Genomic DNA, 16,598 nt, shown 5'->3' with positions numbered 1-16,598 from the left:
TTTATGTGTGGTTTGGCTCTTGCCTATGGTAGCACTTTTCCAAGCATATTCCAATTTTTCTCTTGAATGGTCAGAGCACTCCAAGTGCTTAGCAGTAGCTCGTGTGCTAGCTTTTCTGCAAAACTACCCAGAGAGTCGCCAAGAAGCAGCAGTCGGGCTTGCGCTGAGTGCGTTTGGCAGGTACTGGCACCAGGTAAGATAAGCTTCTTGGCGTGGTGCGAGCCTAAACCTTCCACATGTGCAGGTGCAGGCATTTGCGTGTGGAAAGCTGTAGCTGCTGGTGCCTGCTGGCCGTGCCGGGGCTGAGCCCAGGGTGCCGGCAGGCAGCAACGCGCGGCGGCATCAGCGCAGTTGCATAACGCTCGCTTCCTCTGATTCATGCTCAGTGTGAAGTCCCGTGGCTGAATAGCGGCTTTCGCAGGCTCTCCATAATAAATGAAACGAGGGAAAATAGAATTCCATTTCACAGAGCCCTTTTAACAATGCAGAAACCGTTCAGTTTTTTTTTTTTTTTTTTTATTTCATGTACTAAAGCTGAAAACTCGCTCCCTCTTGTCCTCCTGCTGCAACAATTCGCAGCCTCTGCTACTGAAATTACAAGTGGAGGGGAAATATTACAAACATCCAGATGGATGGAAGGAACTATTGCAAACTGTTAAGCTGTAATGAAAGTGGATAAAAGGTTTCCCCCAGGTTCCTTTAATTTCTTCCCCGTGAAATTTGCAAATGTGGTGTTTCAAGGTGCATTTCAAAACAAACCCCAAATGTTTTGGACAGCAGTAAGCCACCCACAGTGCTTGCTGGCAAATTATCTTCGGTGCCAGGTCTGCTATCTGGTGCTGCTGCCTTACTGTAGTGGTAAACTGGCCATTAACTTCCTCCAAGTCGAGTATCACCATTTTACGTGGGGTTACACTGTACTGTAATTTTCTGTTTAGGGTCACATGCTGCCACTAGAAAAAAAGAGATCTCATGGGTGGGCATTTCGGTGGCAAACTTCAGGCTGTGTGCGTGCTTCAGCTTGGTGGCCTGGCCGTATACCTTGTGCCCTGATGAAGTGATGGCAGCTCCTGGCAGCATTGTCCCTATTTGTGTGATTTTTTCACTTGGTTTTGCAAGACAAAGGTGTGCGTTTGAGGGGGAGTAGTTTATTTGAATGTGAAAGGAAACATCTTGTTCTGTTGTTGAGTATTTTGGTGCATTTAGATGAATAAGAATGTCTTTCAAAGCTACAAAATTACTTCCAGAAATTACAAAGCTCAGTCTTTCAGCTTCACTTCACTTCCTTTCTCCCCTTCTGCCCAACCTGGTGGCACTGATGGATTCACAGAAGATAACTGCTTTGCTGAATCTCACCTGTTTGGTGAAAAAACACTTTTAGCAGAAATCCTCCTTGTCCTTTACACTTGAGTTTTTAATACATTTATTTTCCCCATGCTTTCCACAGACAGGGGATAATATTTTGCTGTCTTATGTGTAAAACAAGAAATGTAAACATACTTTTTTCTCTTTTCCTAAAGATTCGTCTTCCAACTACATCAGGCAACTTGAAACAAAAGTGAAACTGCTGGAGGATGACAACAAGCTTCTCTCTCAGGTAGGTTTTTTATTCCCTCATGGGTATTAACGTTGCTGTTCTGCTCCTGTATAGCTGTGTTAGCCCACCTGAATTCAGTGGGGACTTCTTACAAGGGGAAGAGCATACTGGTACCAGCCCCCCACTACTGGAATTTGGTCTTGTTTTGTTATGCAACTTTTGCAGTAATGCTACCTCAAAATTACATATTGGGAAAAAAAGTAAGCTCTGTTAATGTCTGTGTCTATGTGTTCAGCAGAAACGTAGTTTGACGTGCATGAAGGACGGGTGGCAGGGGCTGGGGGGATGCTGGCACTGGGAGCAGCAGGACACGTGCTGTGCTTGCACGTTGACGCCTCCGCGCAGGACGTGGTGGTGAAGTGAGGCTCCGGCATTGCCTGTGTCCTTGCTGCAGGATCTCGCTTGCCCTTTTACATTTGCTTTTATCTTGTTGAATGAGGAGGCTGTAGTAAAAGGGCGGCCTTGGGAGTAGTTTTGTGCAGTGCTGGCTCCCTGCTTTTATTTGTGATCGCGTTGAAAGCAGAACAGACGTCTTCAAAACTGGCACTTTTTGCTTGCATCCGTCCTTCAAAGTCTACTCCATGTGCTGCTGGGCTTTTGATCATTGCTCGTGCTTACCTATCTATATATAGGAATGTCAAGCAGCAAGAAGAAAACAATCCTTCAGTCTGATATGTCCCCTGGATCCCCCTTAAAACACAGCACTCTGTGTGAAGAGGGGCAGCTCTTCAGAAAGCAGCGAAACACTGTCTAAAGCAGCAGAAGAGTTACCCTTTTTGTCCTGTTCTCTGTATCTTTTCCCTGTTACACTGTTCAGGCACTGAGTTTTCAGAATCCTTTTGTTCCGGGTTCATCCAAAGTATAAGGACTAGAAATAAAAACAAACAAACAAAAAAAAAAACACAAAAAAAATCAAAAAAGTTTTTGTTATGTTTTTCTTTGCATTTCACTGAGTCTGAAAATAGATTGCTGTGGTATGTTCTGTTTTATTTCTAAAATATCCATGTTAAAAATAAAATCGAAAAGAAGGTTAGGTGCTTACTGAGATTTCAATAAAAGAGTTCTGGTAAATATTTTTTTTATTGAAACTCACTTTTCAACCAGACTGTGAGCTTTTTGTAAAATTGCCCCACGTTTCAGGTATTCTTGTTGCCGTTGCAAGCCATGCGATCGGTAGCATGAAGCACAGAGTGCTGAACGGTTAAAACCCCCAAAGGACTCTCAACTAAACAGCTACCGAGTGGCTTCAAGTATTAATCAATCGCTAATTTAATTTTAACTCCCTCTGTCTTTCTCCCAGCCCGTGCACTGGCTGGTGCTGGCTGAGGCCCCGAGACGATTCCATTGGAGATATCGATAAGCAGATGGGCTGTGCGTGCGCAGCTGCCAGGGACATGCAAGGGTTTGGGGACAGGCTCTGCTCGATGTGCCCTTGGCTGGGTTTTGTCCTGCTGTGGCCGAGCACGCCACTCGGTCGTGTCTGCCTTCTGAGGTCAAAGAGACGTGGTAATTACTGGCTGGCTCAGCCCTTCTGCCTTTGCTCTGTCCCGGGTGTGAAGGCTGCGTGTTTTCCACTGAGCACACAAGCTGTCTGCAATTGTCCTCACCTTTTGGGCTGTGTTACTACAAAGGTTTGGATCCAGGAAGGAGAGAAATTATCTGAAAATATCTCTGTGACCTGGAGAGGGCCAGGGGCCTCCCTAGCCGCAGGAGCTACCGGCCCCAGCCTGGCCCAGCCACTCTGTGCAGTCCCTATGTGATGTCTTAACAGCCCTCCAAAAATACCAGGATCCAACCTATTTCAGATGGTGCTCAGGAAATACCTCTATTTTATCGTGAGCATTCAGACAGCTCCCCTTGGGGCAGCAGGTGAAATGTTGAAGCTGCGACTGTGTGAACTCCCTGGGAATCCTGAACCGCATTGCCTGCCAGCCTGCGATGCTACAGACCTAGTTCTGGAATTTTTCTCTTTTAATGCCTAATGTGAAATTCACCGGTTGTAACTTCATTTTCTACCAGAGTCCACAGACTATAGAAAAGAAGGGGGAGAAAAATGAGGAAAAGTCATATATGGACACACTCGCATGCATATGCACATGTTGTTCCCAGCACTTTCCGGGGAAGTTTAATCCACTTACCGTGCTCTTTGTGCCTCATGTGATTGGAAGGTGTTTAGCTGTTGCCATGCGGATCTTGGGCTAAGACTCTAGGATCCTGGCAAACTTTCTCTTGTTGTTCAAGTTGCCAGGTGATCCTGGCACTTTGAACTCGGCAATGCCAAACTGGCTTGTCAACACCGAAGTCACATTTTAACTCAGCTTGGCTTCCTCCCGGGGAGTATTGACATTGCAATAATATTTGCAGTCTGGTGTCAAGGAGTTCTATCACCACCATGCTGAGGAGTGATGAAACCTGACGTCCCAAGTAACAAACAGTGCCTGTGCATTAAGGGATTAACAAATCAGTGGTGGTTATGGAAGTCTTCCTGGCTGCTTTCCAAGTGCTAAACATAGAGCTGAAATAGTGCTTCATCCGGAGAAACCCGAGAAGCCTGGTGCTGCAAATGATATTGTGAGCTTCACGGGAGGATTTATGTTGCAGCGGCTGGTGACACAATGCACTTCTGCTGGCTGGTGCATCCCGAGTGAGATTTGTTGCTTTATCTTCTCCGGCGTCTTGGATGAGAGGCTACGCCGAGACGTGATGAGTGGCTTCGTGCCGTGTTCAGACACAGAACTGAGGCAGCGCGGGGGTCTGCGGCGTGCACTTTTTCTTGTGCTTCCTGACATCTCCTTTTCCTCAAGCACGTTGGAGCGAAAGCTCAGCGAGAGATTGGAGAGCTCTCCAGCCCATGCTGAGGCTGCTGCCTTGTGTGTATGTGCTATCAGCAGTGCGAGCGCGCCGTGATTCACGCTGCTTTCCTTCTGGTGACTCCTTTGGAGAGATTAATGGAGAGAGCTGCTCCTTCCTCGTGGGGCAGGAGGCGCCATCTCGTGAGCCACACTGCGCAGTGGGGGGAAAGTAAAGGGAGAAGTGGATGTTATTTCTGATAGCCGTGTATGGGGTTCTTTGGTTTTGACTTCCTTTGCTTTCTAGGGAAGGAGATGTGTGTTTCCAGTGGGGAAATGAGCTGCTTCTGAAACTGCTAACCGTCAGCAACCGCAGCTCTTCCTCTTCTCCTTTATCTGAGGAGATACGACTCCGGTTTTCTGCCCGTCTTTGACTCAGGCTTACAGCACATAGTTTTGCTGTCACGGCTGTGTTATCTAGAAAGTGACGCTCTCGGTTGACATCGCTGTGCTGACAAAACCCCTGGCAGCAGTTCTGCCGACGCACGGCTTTTGTTGCCCTACTTTGTGCCGGTTGGAGAGATGCTGTAGCAAACACCGCTACCCAAAAGGCCCATCCGTGCTGGTAGCCACCTGTGCTGTAACCACAGTGGCAAGGACCCCACATTTCAGGTGGTTCCTCAGCGTCCTGGGGCTGGCAGTGTCAACTTGTCTCACGAGTGCAACTGGTTTCTGTCCTCCACAAGCACAGGAGCAAGGGGAGAGGCTCACACTGGGTTCCCGAGGAGTGTCAGGGACTGCTTGCAGCCTCACCATGGCTGGCATTGTTACATGGCAAGGTGTGGTGGAAATCCCTGGCTCCTTTCCAGCTTCCTTATATAGGAGAGGTGCAATCCAGGTATGTTTCTGGTGTGTCAGCTTAATTGACAACTTTATTTTCCGAAGTTTTAGCTGAGGTGTAAAGAACACAGACGTCAGCTCTCAGGAACGTTGGGTGTTGGCTTTGGAGAGCTTCACAGGCATCCCTTTTATTGCCTGAAATTCTCCAGGGAAGAAGTGCACTACCTTCTGTTGTGTGCATGGATTTAATCTGCAGCACATCGTGTGGGAGAAGTCCTGTTTCTTCTCTGCGTTATTGTGGGGAGTGCACCACAGAGCTGGTGTTAACCTCTCCTTTGCAGTCTGTGGTTCAGCAGATGAGGGTGCCGTCCATGTTATTAAGATATAACCCTTGTGATGAGGGACCGGACTTGCTTTCTGTTCCTCTGAGCTGAAAGTGCCCAAGTAGAACATAAACCCTTTAAGCCAACTCACACTGCCCCTGAAACTAAAAATGAATTTGTAATTACACCCTTTTCCCTCAAAATCAGAGAAACCTGTGTTTAACAGCTTTGGGAGCTCCAAAGGTCAGTTCTGTTTAGTCTTGTAACTAATGCATGCGTTTTAGAGATAATAACAGTGATAAGCTTTTGGCCATAGCCCACCTTGTTTTACATTTTCAGATCATTCTGCACAGGGGCAAGCAAGGATCGTGCACTTTTAACTAAACCCGAAATGTATAGGCTTCATGTGCTCATCTCTCCTCATAACGAAGTGCACCCTGTGCATTGCGTGCTGTCAGAACTTCTTTTGCCTCTGCTGAGCCTAGGCTGGCTTTTCCCTTTAGGGCAGGTGTGCATTTTTCTCCTCAGAGGCGCCCAGGGCGTGTTGCACACCTCATTCTCCAAAAGCTTTGGGGGGAGCAGGCGTATCGGGCAGGCAGCGAGACTCCGAGCAACCGGACGTTGAACAATGAGGTCCCGAAGCACCTTCCAGGAAAAACTCCGGGAGCCCTTGTGCTGAGCAGGAATAGGAGAAATTCTTCTCTAGGGAGGGGACAACCCCTGGGAGTTATCAGGAACATCTGAGTAGTTAATTAAGTCGCCGCATAGACCAGTATGACCAGCGCTTCAGCGCCTGCCTGCCTGCTGATGGGGATTGAGAGGAGCACTGGGAAACACCACAACATCTTGAAAATGGTGCTTAGACTTATTTTTAAGAAATTGTGGGCTTAGTCTGAGTTCAAGAAGGCCGCAGCTGTACCTATAGTAAAATGATAGTAAGTAACACCTGAAAACGCTGCTGTTAAGATCGAGCTGTGGTTTTTGAACAAGGAGCTTCCATGGGTGCTCCTGTGAAGGAGTCCACAGACTGCCCGAAGTCTTCTTAAGCAAACGTGCACTTGGCACAAACATGCACCCAGCAAGCAAATTCTGGCATATTGTTCTGGAAACGAGGAGGCAAAAATGGAGCCCAGGATTTAGGAGAGCTGGGGAGCCATTAGCAGCACACAGCACAAAGTGCAGTTAGCGGAGCTGGGTCTCCTCCTGAGGAAGGGAGGCTGGAGGAGAGGAAGGAAAGGCACCCAGCTCCCCTGTTGTGCTGTTATCACCCTCGTGGGTGCCGAGCCTGCCATTACCAGCCCCTGCTTGTGCACTTCTCTCTCAGCTCTCAGGGCTGGGATCAGGTGCGGACTCCGGGGCCTCTCACTTTGCTGCAGGTCAGCAGGTTTGTGGCGGGGCCGTTACTCGTGCCGGCCGTGCTGCACGTGCTTGCCACAAGTGGAACGAGATCGCAAACCTGTCTCATTTCCCCACAGCCTGCCTGCTGTTTGTGTGTGAGGAGGAGAAGTGTAATTGCTTTAATTTAAGGAATCACAAGGGAAATAGGATTTTTTTTTTGTAACAGACAGTGAGTCAGACATGAAAGCTTTCCAATGCATTTAGTCTCCATTTAAATTCAGGATACTGAAGACCCAGGTTACTGTTTTACTGTTTTTATACACTGTGCAAATGTTTAGCTGCATACTAATTTTAATTAATCAGAAAGAACATACATACTTGGGTCTGCATCCAAATACTCATTTCAAGTCAATAACGGTGCTTTCTACAGAATTCCACGCATTTCAAGGTACAGCTCACACAGAACTGTGTTTTTTTGAGACCTTCTTTGCTGTGCTCTCCAAAATTTGATTTAAGCCTCTAATTGCATTGCGTCACTTGCATGCATAAATGCAAGAAATTTTAACAGACCCCCTCCCCAATATAGCTTCCTTAGCTGTAGCAGCAGATGCTTCAAGAAAACGTGGCATAAAAAAACAGTCTGTGAGTGTGTTTCATTTCACCTCCCTCTTTTATGAATTAAAAAGATTGGATTGACTGACACGACTGATGTTCTATTAAAAAAGTGGACTTGAGATTTAAGTGAATAATATCTATTTCTTGAATACAATGGTTTTCCCCCAAATTCCAGGTGTACATTTTTATAAAAGCAGTTTAAAGACGTCTCAGACTTGCATCCAAAATACTTTCAAGTCTTTTGATACAGTGCAATTCATTCTGTTGACTTTGGACATCGGGGTCTTGGGCTGCTACCTATGAAAATAAATATTCTCCTGGTGTTTGCCTCCCATTCATGGGTAGGAGCACTTCTGAAAAGCAGAGTCAATGACAGAAAGGGACTTTTTAAACTTGTAATGAAGGCAGGATGATGCTCTGTGTGTTCTGGGGAAACAAGTGATTTTATGAGAATGTTCCTGGCACATAGAAATAGAGTTTCCCCAAACCTTCGAAATATAATTCAAGAAGTCCTGAATACAGAAGGCAAATACCAGATAGACAGAAACACACAGTGCTTATTGAATCTTCTGAAGGTAAGATTATCATATCATTTCTTGCAACTTAACTCAAAAATTTCAAAGGACTGGAGCCGGCTTTCAGTAGAAGAGTATGAGTATGAGCGAGCCGTGCACACACACGAAGATCTTCCATGCCCCATTTGTTTCTGTTGTGGGCGAGCAAGAACATTGGGTTTAATGAGGCTCAGTTCAACCTCCAGCTGTGAAATGCAGGATTAGTCATATCCTGTGCTTAACCAGCTTTGTAATAATTTCTCCAGATTCCACTTTTTTGTGTTTATGAGGACAGGGTCAGGAAAGAAGCTGTTAATTACAGTTAGATCAGGCTATGAACTAGCATTATTTTGTGTCTTTACAACGTGTAGAGAGGTTCAAAGTACACAGCTTCTCAGCCATCAGTCAATCTGATAGACACTGAAAAGTGGTTTCAAAGACAAACAAAGCAATAGCTGCAGAGGCTTAAAAACAGACTTCTGCAAGAAGTTCAATGCCAGATTGAATGCCCAGCAAGCCAACCGTATCCTGGGCTGCATCAAAAGCAGCGTGGCCTGCAGGGCGAGGGAGGTGATTCTCCCTCGAGAGGGCCTTGAGGTTCCTGCCTTGAGCACTGCTTAAAGGAAGAGAGAAAAGGCAGCAAAGTCCTCAGCCAGCTTGGTCCCAGTGTTAGCTAGGACCTAACCCTGCGGGGACCTTTTGTAATTTATGAGAAGGGGATTCAGGTCTTTGCCTTCCCAGCCCCCTCATTTTATGGGATGTGGGGAGTGACTTGAAGGGAACCCCATCTGCACTGCTTAGGCCAAGCTTCTGCGAGGAGGTGCGGTGGTTCCCTTTGGCCTCCTTGCCTGTAGTACAGAGAGGAAAATGAAAGGTGACTCTAGGGCATGCTCCAGTAAGTTCATTCACGTGTGTAATACTACATCCACATCTACATCTACTCGCCTGGTGGAACCGGGGCAGCATTCTGTAGCTTCTCCGTTGATTTTGCTAACGAAGAGACTGATTTTGCTGCTGATGAGCCATGGATGGGCTCCATTAGTTGGGGACTCCTGAACTTACTGCTTACAAGCCGCAGACCAGATGCGGGCTACACTGGATGTCAATGGTTATAGCTCCATTTGGCTTGTTAACTGTTGAGCTGCGTTTCTGTTTGGGTTCGAGGCTGCAATAGTTGAATCTCAGCTGTGCCAGCCCATGCTCTCATTTGAGCAAAGCCTGCCAGTTGTGTGATTACAATTATATACTGCAATTTAGTCTGAGCTGATTATCTGAGCCTCCCATGAGTTACGGGGTTGATATTTCTTTGCTGGTCTAAAACAAGAGGAAAAAGATAGGGACATTGTTGAATATTAACAGCACACTACAGCTCCCTACCTCAGCTGCTACCGAAAATGGAGAGGTTTGAAACTTGCTCTGCTTTTATTGCCTGTAGCCCACTGAGACAGAAATAAAAAGTATTTTTTTCCCAGTAGTGGTTTTACATGGCAAAATCTGTGAAGTCTCTTCCTGACTGTCTCCTGGTATTTATTAAGCCCTTCCCAAAATGCTGTCTCCCCCAGTATTAGAGAATTCCAGTTTTCACTGTTGGAAGCAGATGAAATCTGCTGCTTTGCCCCTTCAACTTGCATGCATGCAGCTCATGGTATGAGGGGAAATTCAGAGCATAGCTAGGAGTGGGATGCTTGTTCTGGCACTTTGTTTGGGAATGGCCAGGATCCAGCCATGGCATGACGTGAGTGCATCCTCATGGATCTGTGCTGCTGCTCATGAGGGCTCTGCACCTTAATTCCTGGGCTGCACCGTGTCAACTTCCACAAGAACAATTGGAAATGGCTTTACTGATGAAACTGGCTGAGGCTGCACTTGTGACCTGCTGGCTGGGCACCAGAGAGGGAATTGGGAGGTTGGGGCATCGGAAGACCACTAAAGCCTTTGCCACCAGACGGAGGAACGATCCCTGGATGCTCTGTGTGTACAAGTGGGATATGAACCAGTGTAAAGGAATTTAATCTCTCCTGTTACAGAAACCTCATATTATTGCATGATGGGGAAGATGTTAAATAGTTTTAATCTCATCCCTTATTTTTTTTTCTTATTTGCAGCGTTCTTAAGAAATCAAATACGTTGATTTTTTTACTGCACTCTCATGTGTGTAATTTCCAAGTAGCCTGATAAACGCTGTTGAAGCTAATGGGACTCTTCACGTGCACTTAAAGTCAGATGTGTGCTTTGCTGAGCTTATTTTTGCTTGAATGTCTTATAGAGATAACTGCAATTACTGAACCTTAATTCAATTATTAGCCAGCTTCACACAGTGAAATTGCATATCCCTCATCTTCCTGGTGCACGAGACCCTAAAACACTGGTTAATGAGATAAGGAGGAAATCTTTGTGCAAGGTCATGCGGTAGGGGATGGTCACCAGGGCACAGGTCTGCCTGAAAAGGTCACTAACATACAGTGGTGAGGCCATGAGAGACCTGGGCCACTGTCCTGATGCCTTGCCCACGTGTGAGGGCACAAAAAGAAGCAGTCCTGCAGGGCTGTGTGTGCCGTGCTGAGTCCCATGGACAGCAAGGATGTGCAGGGTTTCATACCCTGGTTTCTATTCATGCACCCTGCATGAGGATCAGCAATAGTGTGCCCAGTTTTTTTTTGCTGACTTATTGCAGCATCTCATTCACATTACTGGAGTTGTGTTTCTGCTTTGCTTTACCTCTGCAATGTAAATTATTGCTCTGCTGGACTTAAGAGGTCTTGGGCCAGGTTTTTCCTACAGACTGGTTTGTTCTGATAGTACTCTTCAGCTCTGTGCTATGGTAAAATATCTGCAGCTGTGAGCGAGCGTAAGGTGATTAAACTTAGTCAGCTGTGTGTGGGGTCAGCGTGCTCAGAAGTGGGACAATAAGATGTTAATGGTTGTGCAGATAATAATGGGTTCTACAAGACTTCATTTGTTAATGTGGGAAAAGGGGGTTGAAATTCAAATAGTAGCATTATCCTGTCAAATGTTGCATAAAAACAGTTTACTTTGGTCATCTGTGGTAAAGATAGAATTTATCTGGGATGATAAAATACCTTTATTTTGGCTTAGGTTTCTAACTGTATAATGTTCTTCTGTTCCCTTCCAGTTGGCTGACTGCAACAGCTTGCCACGAAATTTCAGTAAGGTAGAGAAAGCCAATGCATCCGCAAACAGCTTTTTGGATCTGGGGGCTGCCTTTCAATACTGGTGCTGGTTGTTCGGGGCTCTGATTGCTTGTTCTTTCACATGCTAATGTTAGCGATTTCCATTTTTTAATCGTCTGAATGTATTAAATATGCCTCTAATTATTTTTGATTTGAATCCTGTACTTGTGCAAAAGACATTTGTTAGTAAAATCTGGAGTTTTGACCAACTTCAAATCAAAGCCATTTACCTACACGAGGAGAAGTTGGTACTTCCAGCTAAATCGCTGCAGGACCAGTGTGTGTTTGGAATAAGAGGAAAAGATTTCAAGCTAAACCTTCCATTTAATTACCCGGTTGAAAACAATGGGTTGTTGAGCGTCAAAATTGAGGCAGTTTCAATTACAGGAACAATTATGGTGTAGAAAATTGTTGCCGGTAGGTTTAAGAATTTATACTGCAGCGACAGGCAAGTAATTCAGGTAATGGGCAGTACAGCAGTCCGTAAAGACGAAGGCAGCCTAACCTGGTGAACTGAAACAAAACCTTCCTCCTTTTTCTCATCCCAAGTATATTTAATCAAAAACCTCAATCAAAAAGGCCTCAGCAGAGTTTTTTATCCATCCAAGATTTATGGGGTAAAACTAGAATATGAAATAAGAATGACTTTTTTTTTTTTTTTTTTTCCCATATAGACATTTTTTCATAAAGAGAATTCCCCAAACTGTAAGCCCAAATCCTTCTGGGCCTACATGGTCAGTATGGCATGCCTTTGCCCTATTGTTAGGGACCAGTTTCATTGTGATGATAAAATTACAGGTGAAGGAAATCCTGTAAAAGATTGAAGTAACTGCTAAAAAATGGAAATTGCTTGTCTCTCTAAGGGCTGGGTGTCAGCGTGGCTTATTCATTTGCCCAAAGAAAATCTTCTGCACTGGTGTCAAAAAAGATATCTTCTATTGCAAATACTGAGTTCATCACAATATTGCTTTACATTTGGTTGTGCTTCATGTTAAGATACATCATTTCATCTAAAGTTATGTTTATTAGGAGATAAAATGTTAATAACTTTAAGGTGTGTGTGATCTCTTGAATGTAGTGCCAGTGGGTCTATGTTGTAGGAAAACAAAGCTGATGATTGTAAAGCCTCCAAGCTGACTTCCCCCTGGAGAGGCTGCTGTTGGTCACTCACGGGTGGTTGATCCTGCCCTTAATTCTGTATGTCTGTCCATGCCTTCCTTGAGGGGCTCCTCAGGGGTAAACACAGAAGTGCTTACTGCTGGAAGAGGCTTTGTAGGAGTCCTGGCCTTTGGCTTGGTGCTTGGTTTTCTCCTGCATGGCATGGGGACAATGAGAGGAAGCTTTTGCAGGGCTGGAGGTTACAAATGAGTTAAGAAGAGGCATGAGCAGCACCTCAGGAGCTCAGACGTCATCCTCGGGTGCCGGCAGGGCTGTCCCTCAGGCTCCCACTGCACACCATCAGGATGTGGGTCTCCAGCGGCTCATCATCACATCTCTCCAGCCTCCGCAGGTGCCTGGGATGCGTGCAGGCACGGGATGCTCGTGGGCAGACACCTGAGCTGCTGCAAGGTGACCCTGCAGTCCGGAGAGAGAAGGGAAGCTGTGAAGTAAAGGCTTTAATATTTCTGTAGGGCACAGAGTCAAACCGATCGCTTATGATTCCCCCCTTTTTTTTTTAACCTCTGTTCAGCCTTCAGCTGTTACAATTTATGTGAAAGGAGAAAATAGTGTTTTCAATTAAAGGCTACTTATGTAACGACCCTGTTTTGAATGCTAATTCATGAATTACTGGAAGCTGACAGTGTCGCTTTTTAATTTTCCTCAGTCACTTCAGCACATAATTGTAATTGAAATCGTTCCTTTTTTTTTTCTAATCTCTTTCATAAATACTGAAAATATCTGTCAAGTAAATTTCTGCCCCTTACTGAATTTAACTTCTGTTGTGAACGGTCCATTTTGTTAGATCAAAGTGCTTCAGAATTAAATGCCTGCCTTCTTTTTTCTCCCTTCCAGCAGAAGTAGCACCAAAGTGTAACAGAAAAGATAATTTGTCTGACTTGTCCGTAAGTTTTCAACGCTTTATCTTCACAGTTGGTTCAACATGGACATAGCACTGATCTGACTTTACTGGACAGAAACAGAAAGGAAAATAAATGTTTCTTCATAGTACCTTGACCTTAAAATACCACAAACACCATCCATCTTCTTGTGTTATTTGTGTTATTTTCAAATTGAATCACTCAGCACATCAGGTCAAAAAGTCAGAGGCCACCATTTCTTCTCCCTGCTGGAAGAATGGAAAGCTTTGATAGGCACAAGTGTTTGCTGATTTTTTTTTAAATGCAATTGTAGGACTTGTTAAGCACTGAGCCCTTAGTTTCTAACTAAAATATTTAAACGATAAATTGTTTTATATGGAAAATGCTTACTGCTTTCTACCCATGGTAATCATCAAATTGCTTCCATTTTGTCCAGTGACAGAAAGTTGGGTTTGCAGTCCATTTTTACAAAAAACGGTTTGTTGGTCCCATTCTTTTCTCACTGATACAAGTCGCTAAAACTCCCTTCCCTGCCAGGAGGAGCACGTTTAGGTCCATTTCTTTCATAACAGGGCTGACAAAGATCTCAGGCTTTGGTCCAACAGCAGTATATTCTGGGGTCAGCTCAAGTTCTGCCTAGCTGAAAAATGCAGTGATAAATGTCACGTCATTACTTGCAGATAATAAAGAGTTATTGTGTCTGGAGGACCACTGTGGGGCTGTCAGCGTGGCAGCATGCAGCACAGGTTTGTGCTGAAGGAGAAGGCGTTTCATCAGCCGGTGAAGGGAGGCAACAACACATAGAGCAGCACTGGGGTAGACCTGAGGGAGATTTCACATTGCTGCACTGCTGCGAAAGGCAGGAGATGTTTCTCTGTTTCCTTTCCATTTCATTTATTTATTTTATTTATTTTTTAACATTTGGATGAAACGACTGTTTGAAGAAAATTCACAGTAAAAGAACAAGAGCTACTCCAGAGTAGGCAGTGCCTAGTTGTTGGCTTTTGCTGGCGACAAGGGTATTTCAGGTTGTGCAAGTTGTAAATCTGAACAGGTTAAGAATGAATATGTCTCAGATCTCTCTGTTTCCCTTTCTTTCAATGTCCCTCATCTCTCTGCACCTCAGCCTACAAGACATTCCCCCCAAGTTCAATCTCTTTAAGCACTCTCCCATGGCAAGTTTTAGTTCAGATGGAAATTATTTTGCTGATAAATTCCTTGGAACTCCAGAAATGTGAAGTGATTTTACCTGAAGGGTAATTTATTATAGACATGTTGCACATTAATTGAGATGATCTCCAACAATGATGATGAACAGAGATGATCAGCGATTGTACTTTTAAAATGCCATTCTGACTAGAAAAGCAATTTGGAATCCACTTACATCTCAGTAATGAAAATTGGGCAAGGTAATAAGAGATTTCATTTTGTGAGTGAATTGACAATGCAAATACCAGGATTTTTAATTTAGATTTAAGTGGAGTAATGGCTACTCATTCTGATGCATCATTAGTCATACTGCTTTTTAATGAGGGATTCACTTTCCTTTTCTGGTTAGCTCCAACGCTGATAGCCAAGCCCAGCAAATGTGTAAATGTTTAGGGAGGTCTGATGAATATGCACCACTACACCATTTTAATTTAAAAAAGGAAGGAAAAACAATTTTCCTTCTATGGCAAAAAAATGCACTTTTGGTTTTAGTGCAAGAAAAATAAATAGTGCAGAACTGTGATTGTTGGGCTGTTGTAAAAACTACTTAGAGTAAGATGTGATTCTCAACAAATTCTAGAAAGTGTAAAAGTAACACAGCAGTGAGTGGAGAGGGACTGGCTTTTCCTACCGACAGCAGTAGGAAAAAGAGGTTCTTTGGTCATCTCCAACCCAGATACCTTATAAGTAATGGCAGATTATGATGATTCTTGATTCTACCAAGCCCACCCCATGTCCAGAACATCTAATTCCTCTTCTGGGTGTATCTCTGTCCCACATTTTTGTTTCTTAGATTTCTTTTATTTCCTTTGTTTTGGGTTGTTCTCCCCTTCCCCCCTCCCCCTTTCTTTTCTTTAATTAAGGGCTTGTTTTGATGTTCGTTGAACTCAGTGGGAATCTTTCCATCAAATTGAATGCATTAGGTCAGATTCGTCAGCAGCAGTCACTGAAACAGCCTAACAATAGTTATGTCACACACAAGTGCACTGTCTTAAATGGGATTTGTTTAAAAAAAGCGATTGAACTAATCCATTATAAACACTTGTTAGCGCGGGGGTTTGACTGTGTCTGTGTATTTACCAACACAATTTGAACCAATTTAAGCCAAATTGAAATTAATGCAGACTCTTGCTCCAGGCTGGAGCATAGGTCAGTTAAATTAAATCAGTTTAAACCAGCGTATTTATAGCCGCTGTGGTGTTGTGCGTTGACCAGACGTAGCTCTGGTGTCCTTACTTCCTCTGATGGGCAAGGTGTTTCGACTTCTGCAAGGACAACTTGTAGTGCCATGAAGCACATGCCATGTCCAACAGAGGTCAACCCACGAAGATTTTGGGGCTTAAGAGAACAAGTTTCTGGAGAACAGAAACATCTGTCCACCTCATCTCTTTCTCATGCCCATTTCTGCACGCGCAGTTCCCCGCACTGCCTGTCCCAGGGCTGATTGCAGAAGTCTGAAGCGATGTGGATGAATGCGGGGCTCTGAACACGGATGAAGTGCTTGTTCTTGCGGATCACAGCCTTTGAGGAGGTCTCTGACTTCGGGGGGCTCTGGCAAACACCTCCAGCCTCACATTTTGGCCATGCTCTTTTCTTCTGCTTTTCCCTTGCCTGTGCAAGGGCCCATTCGTCACAGGTGGCAGGGAAGGGTCCATCAGCTCCCAGACTGACGCTGAAGGAGTGGGTAGCAGAGGGTTGGGACCTCTCCGGGAGGTCTGCCCCCGGTACACGTACAGCAGGGAAGCAGCGGTTGCACACAGCAGGGCAGTGGAAGCAGAACCAGCCAGGTTAAAATCCTTTCAGTGTAACCACCAACAGACCCCTGCATGTCACAGGTCTGGGACAAGGCCAGGAGAACAAAGACCTTGTCATCACCTTCCATTCTGACCTTCCAACCATCCTCCAAAAGGATTTATGAAGGAGGCAGGAGCTCAGTTTTGTCACTTTTTAGCTACAGAAGAAGATATCTCCTTCTTCAAATCCTTCTGTTTCCAACTGTCGTGGAATGCAAACGAAATGTAGGCCGTGATCCTCTCCGATGCCACCTTGTAAATCCAAGGGAATCCCAGCAATCTGCTATGCTGAAGCCATTCCACCTCGCTC

General features: G+C 44.9%; 1 protein-coding gene across 1 annotated transcript in view; it reads left to right on the top strand.

Annotated features, from left to right (window-relative positions):
• The window catches only part of CCDC85C (coiled-coil domain containing 85C), a 103,401-nt gene that overhangs the window by 62,558 nt on the left and 24,245 nt on the right, over window positions 1-16,598 (top strand). The window contains exon 2 of the mRNA XM_084287603.1: window positions 1,521-1,597. Within this exon, the coding sequence (XP_084143729.1) occupies window positions 1,521-1,597 (77 nt within the window). The remainder of the gene's footprint in view (window positions 1-1,520; window positions 1,598-16,598) is intronic.

The sequence above is a fragment of the Netta rufina genome, assembly GCF_964035555.1.
Source record: "Netta rufina genome assembly, chromosome: 5".
In the NCBI taxonomy this organism is placed as follows: Eukaryota; Metazoa; Chordata; class Aves; order Anseriformes; family Anatidae; genus Netta; species Netta rufina.
This window is presented reverse-complemented; position numbering and strand designations above follow the sequence as displayed.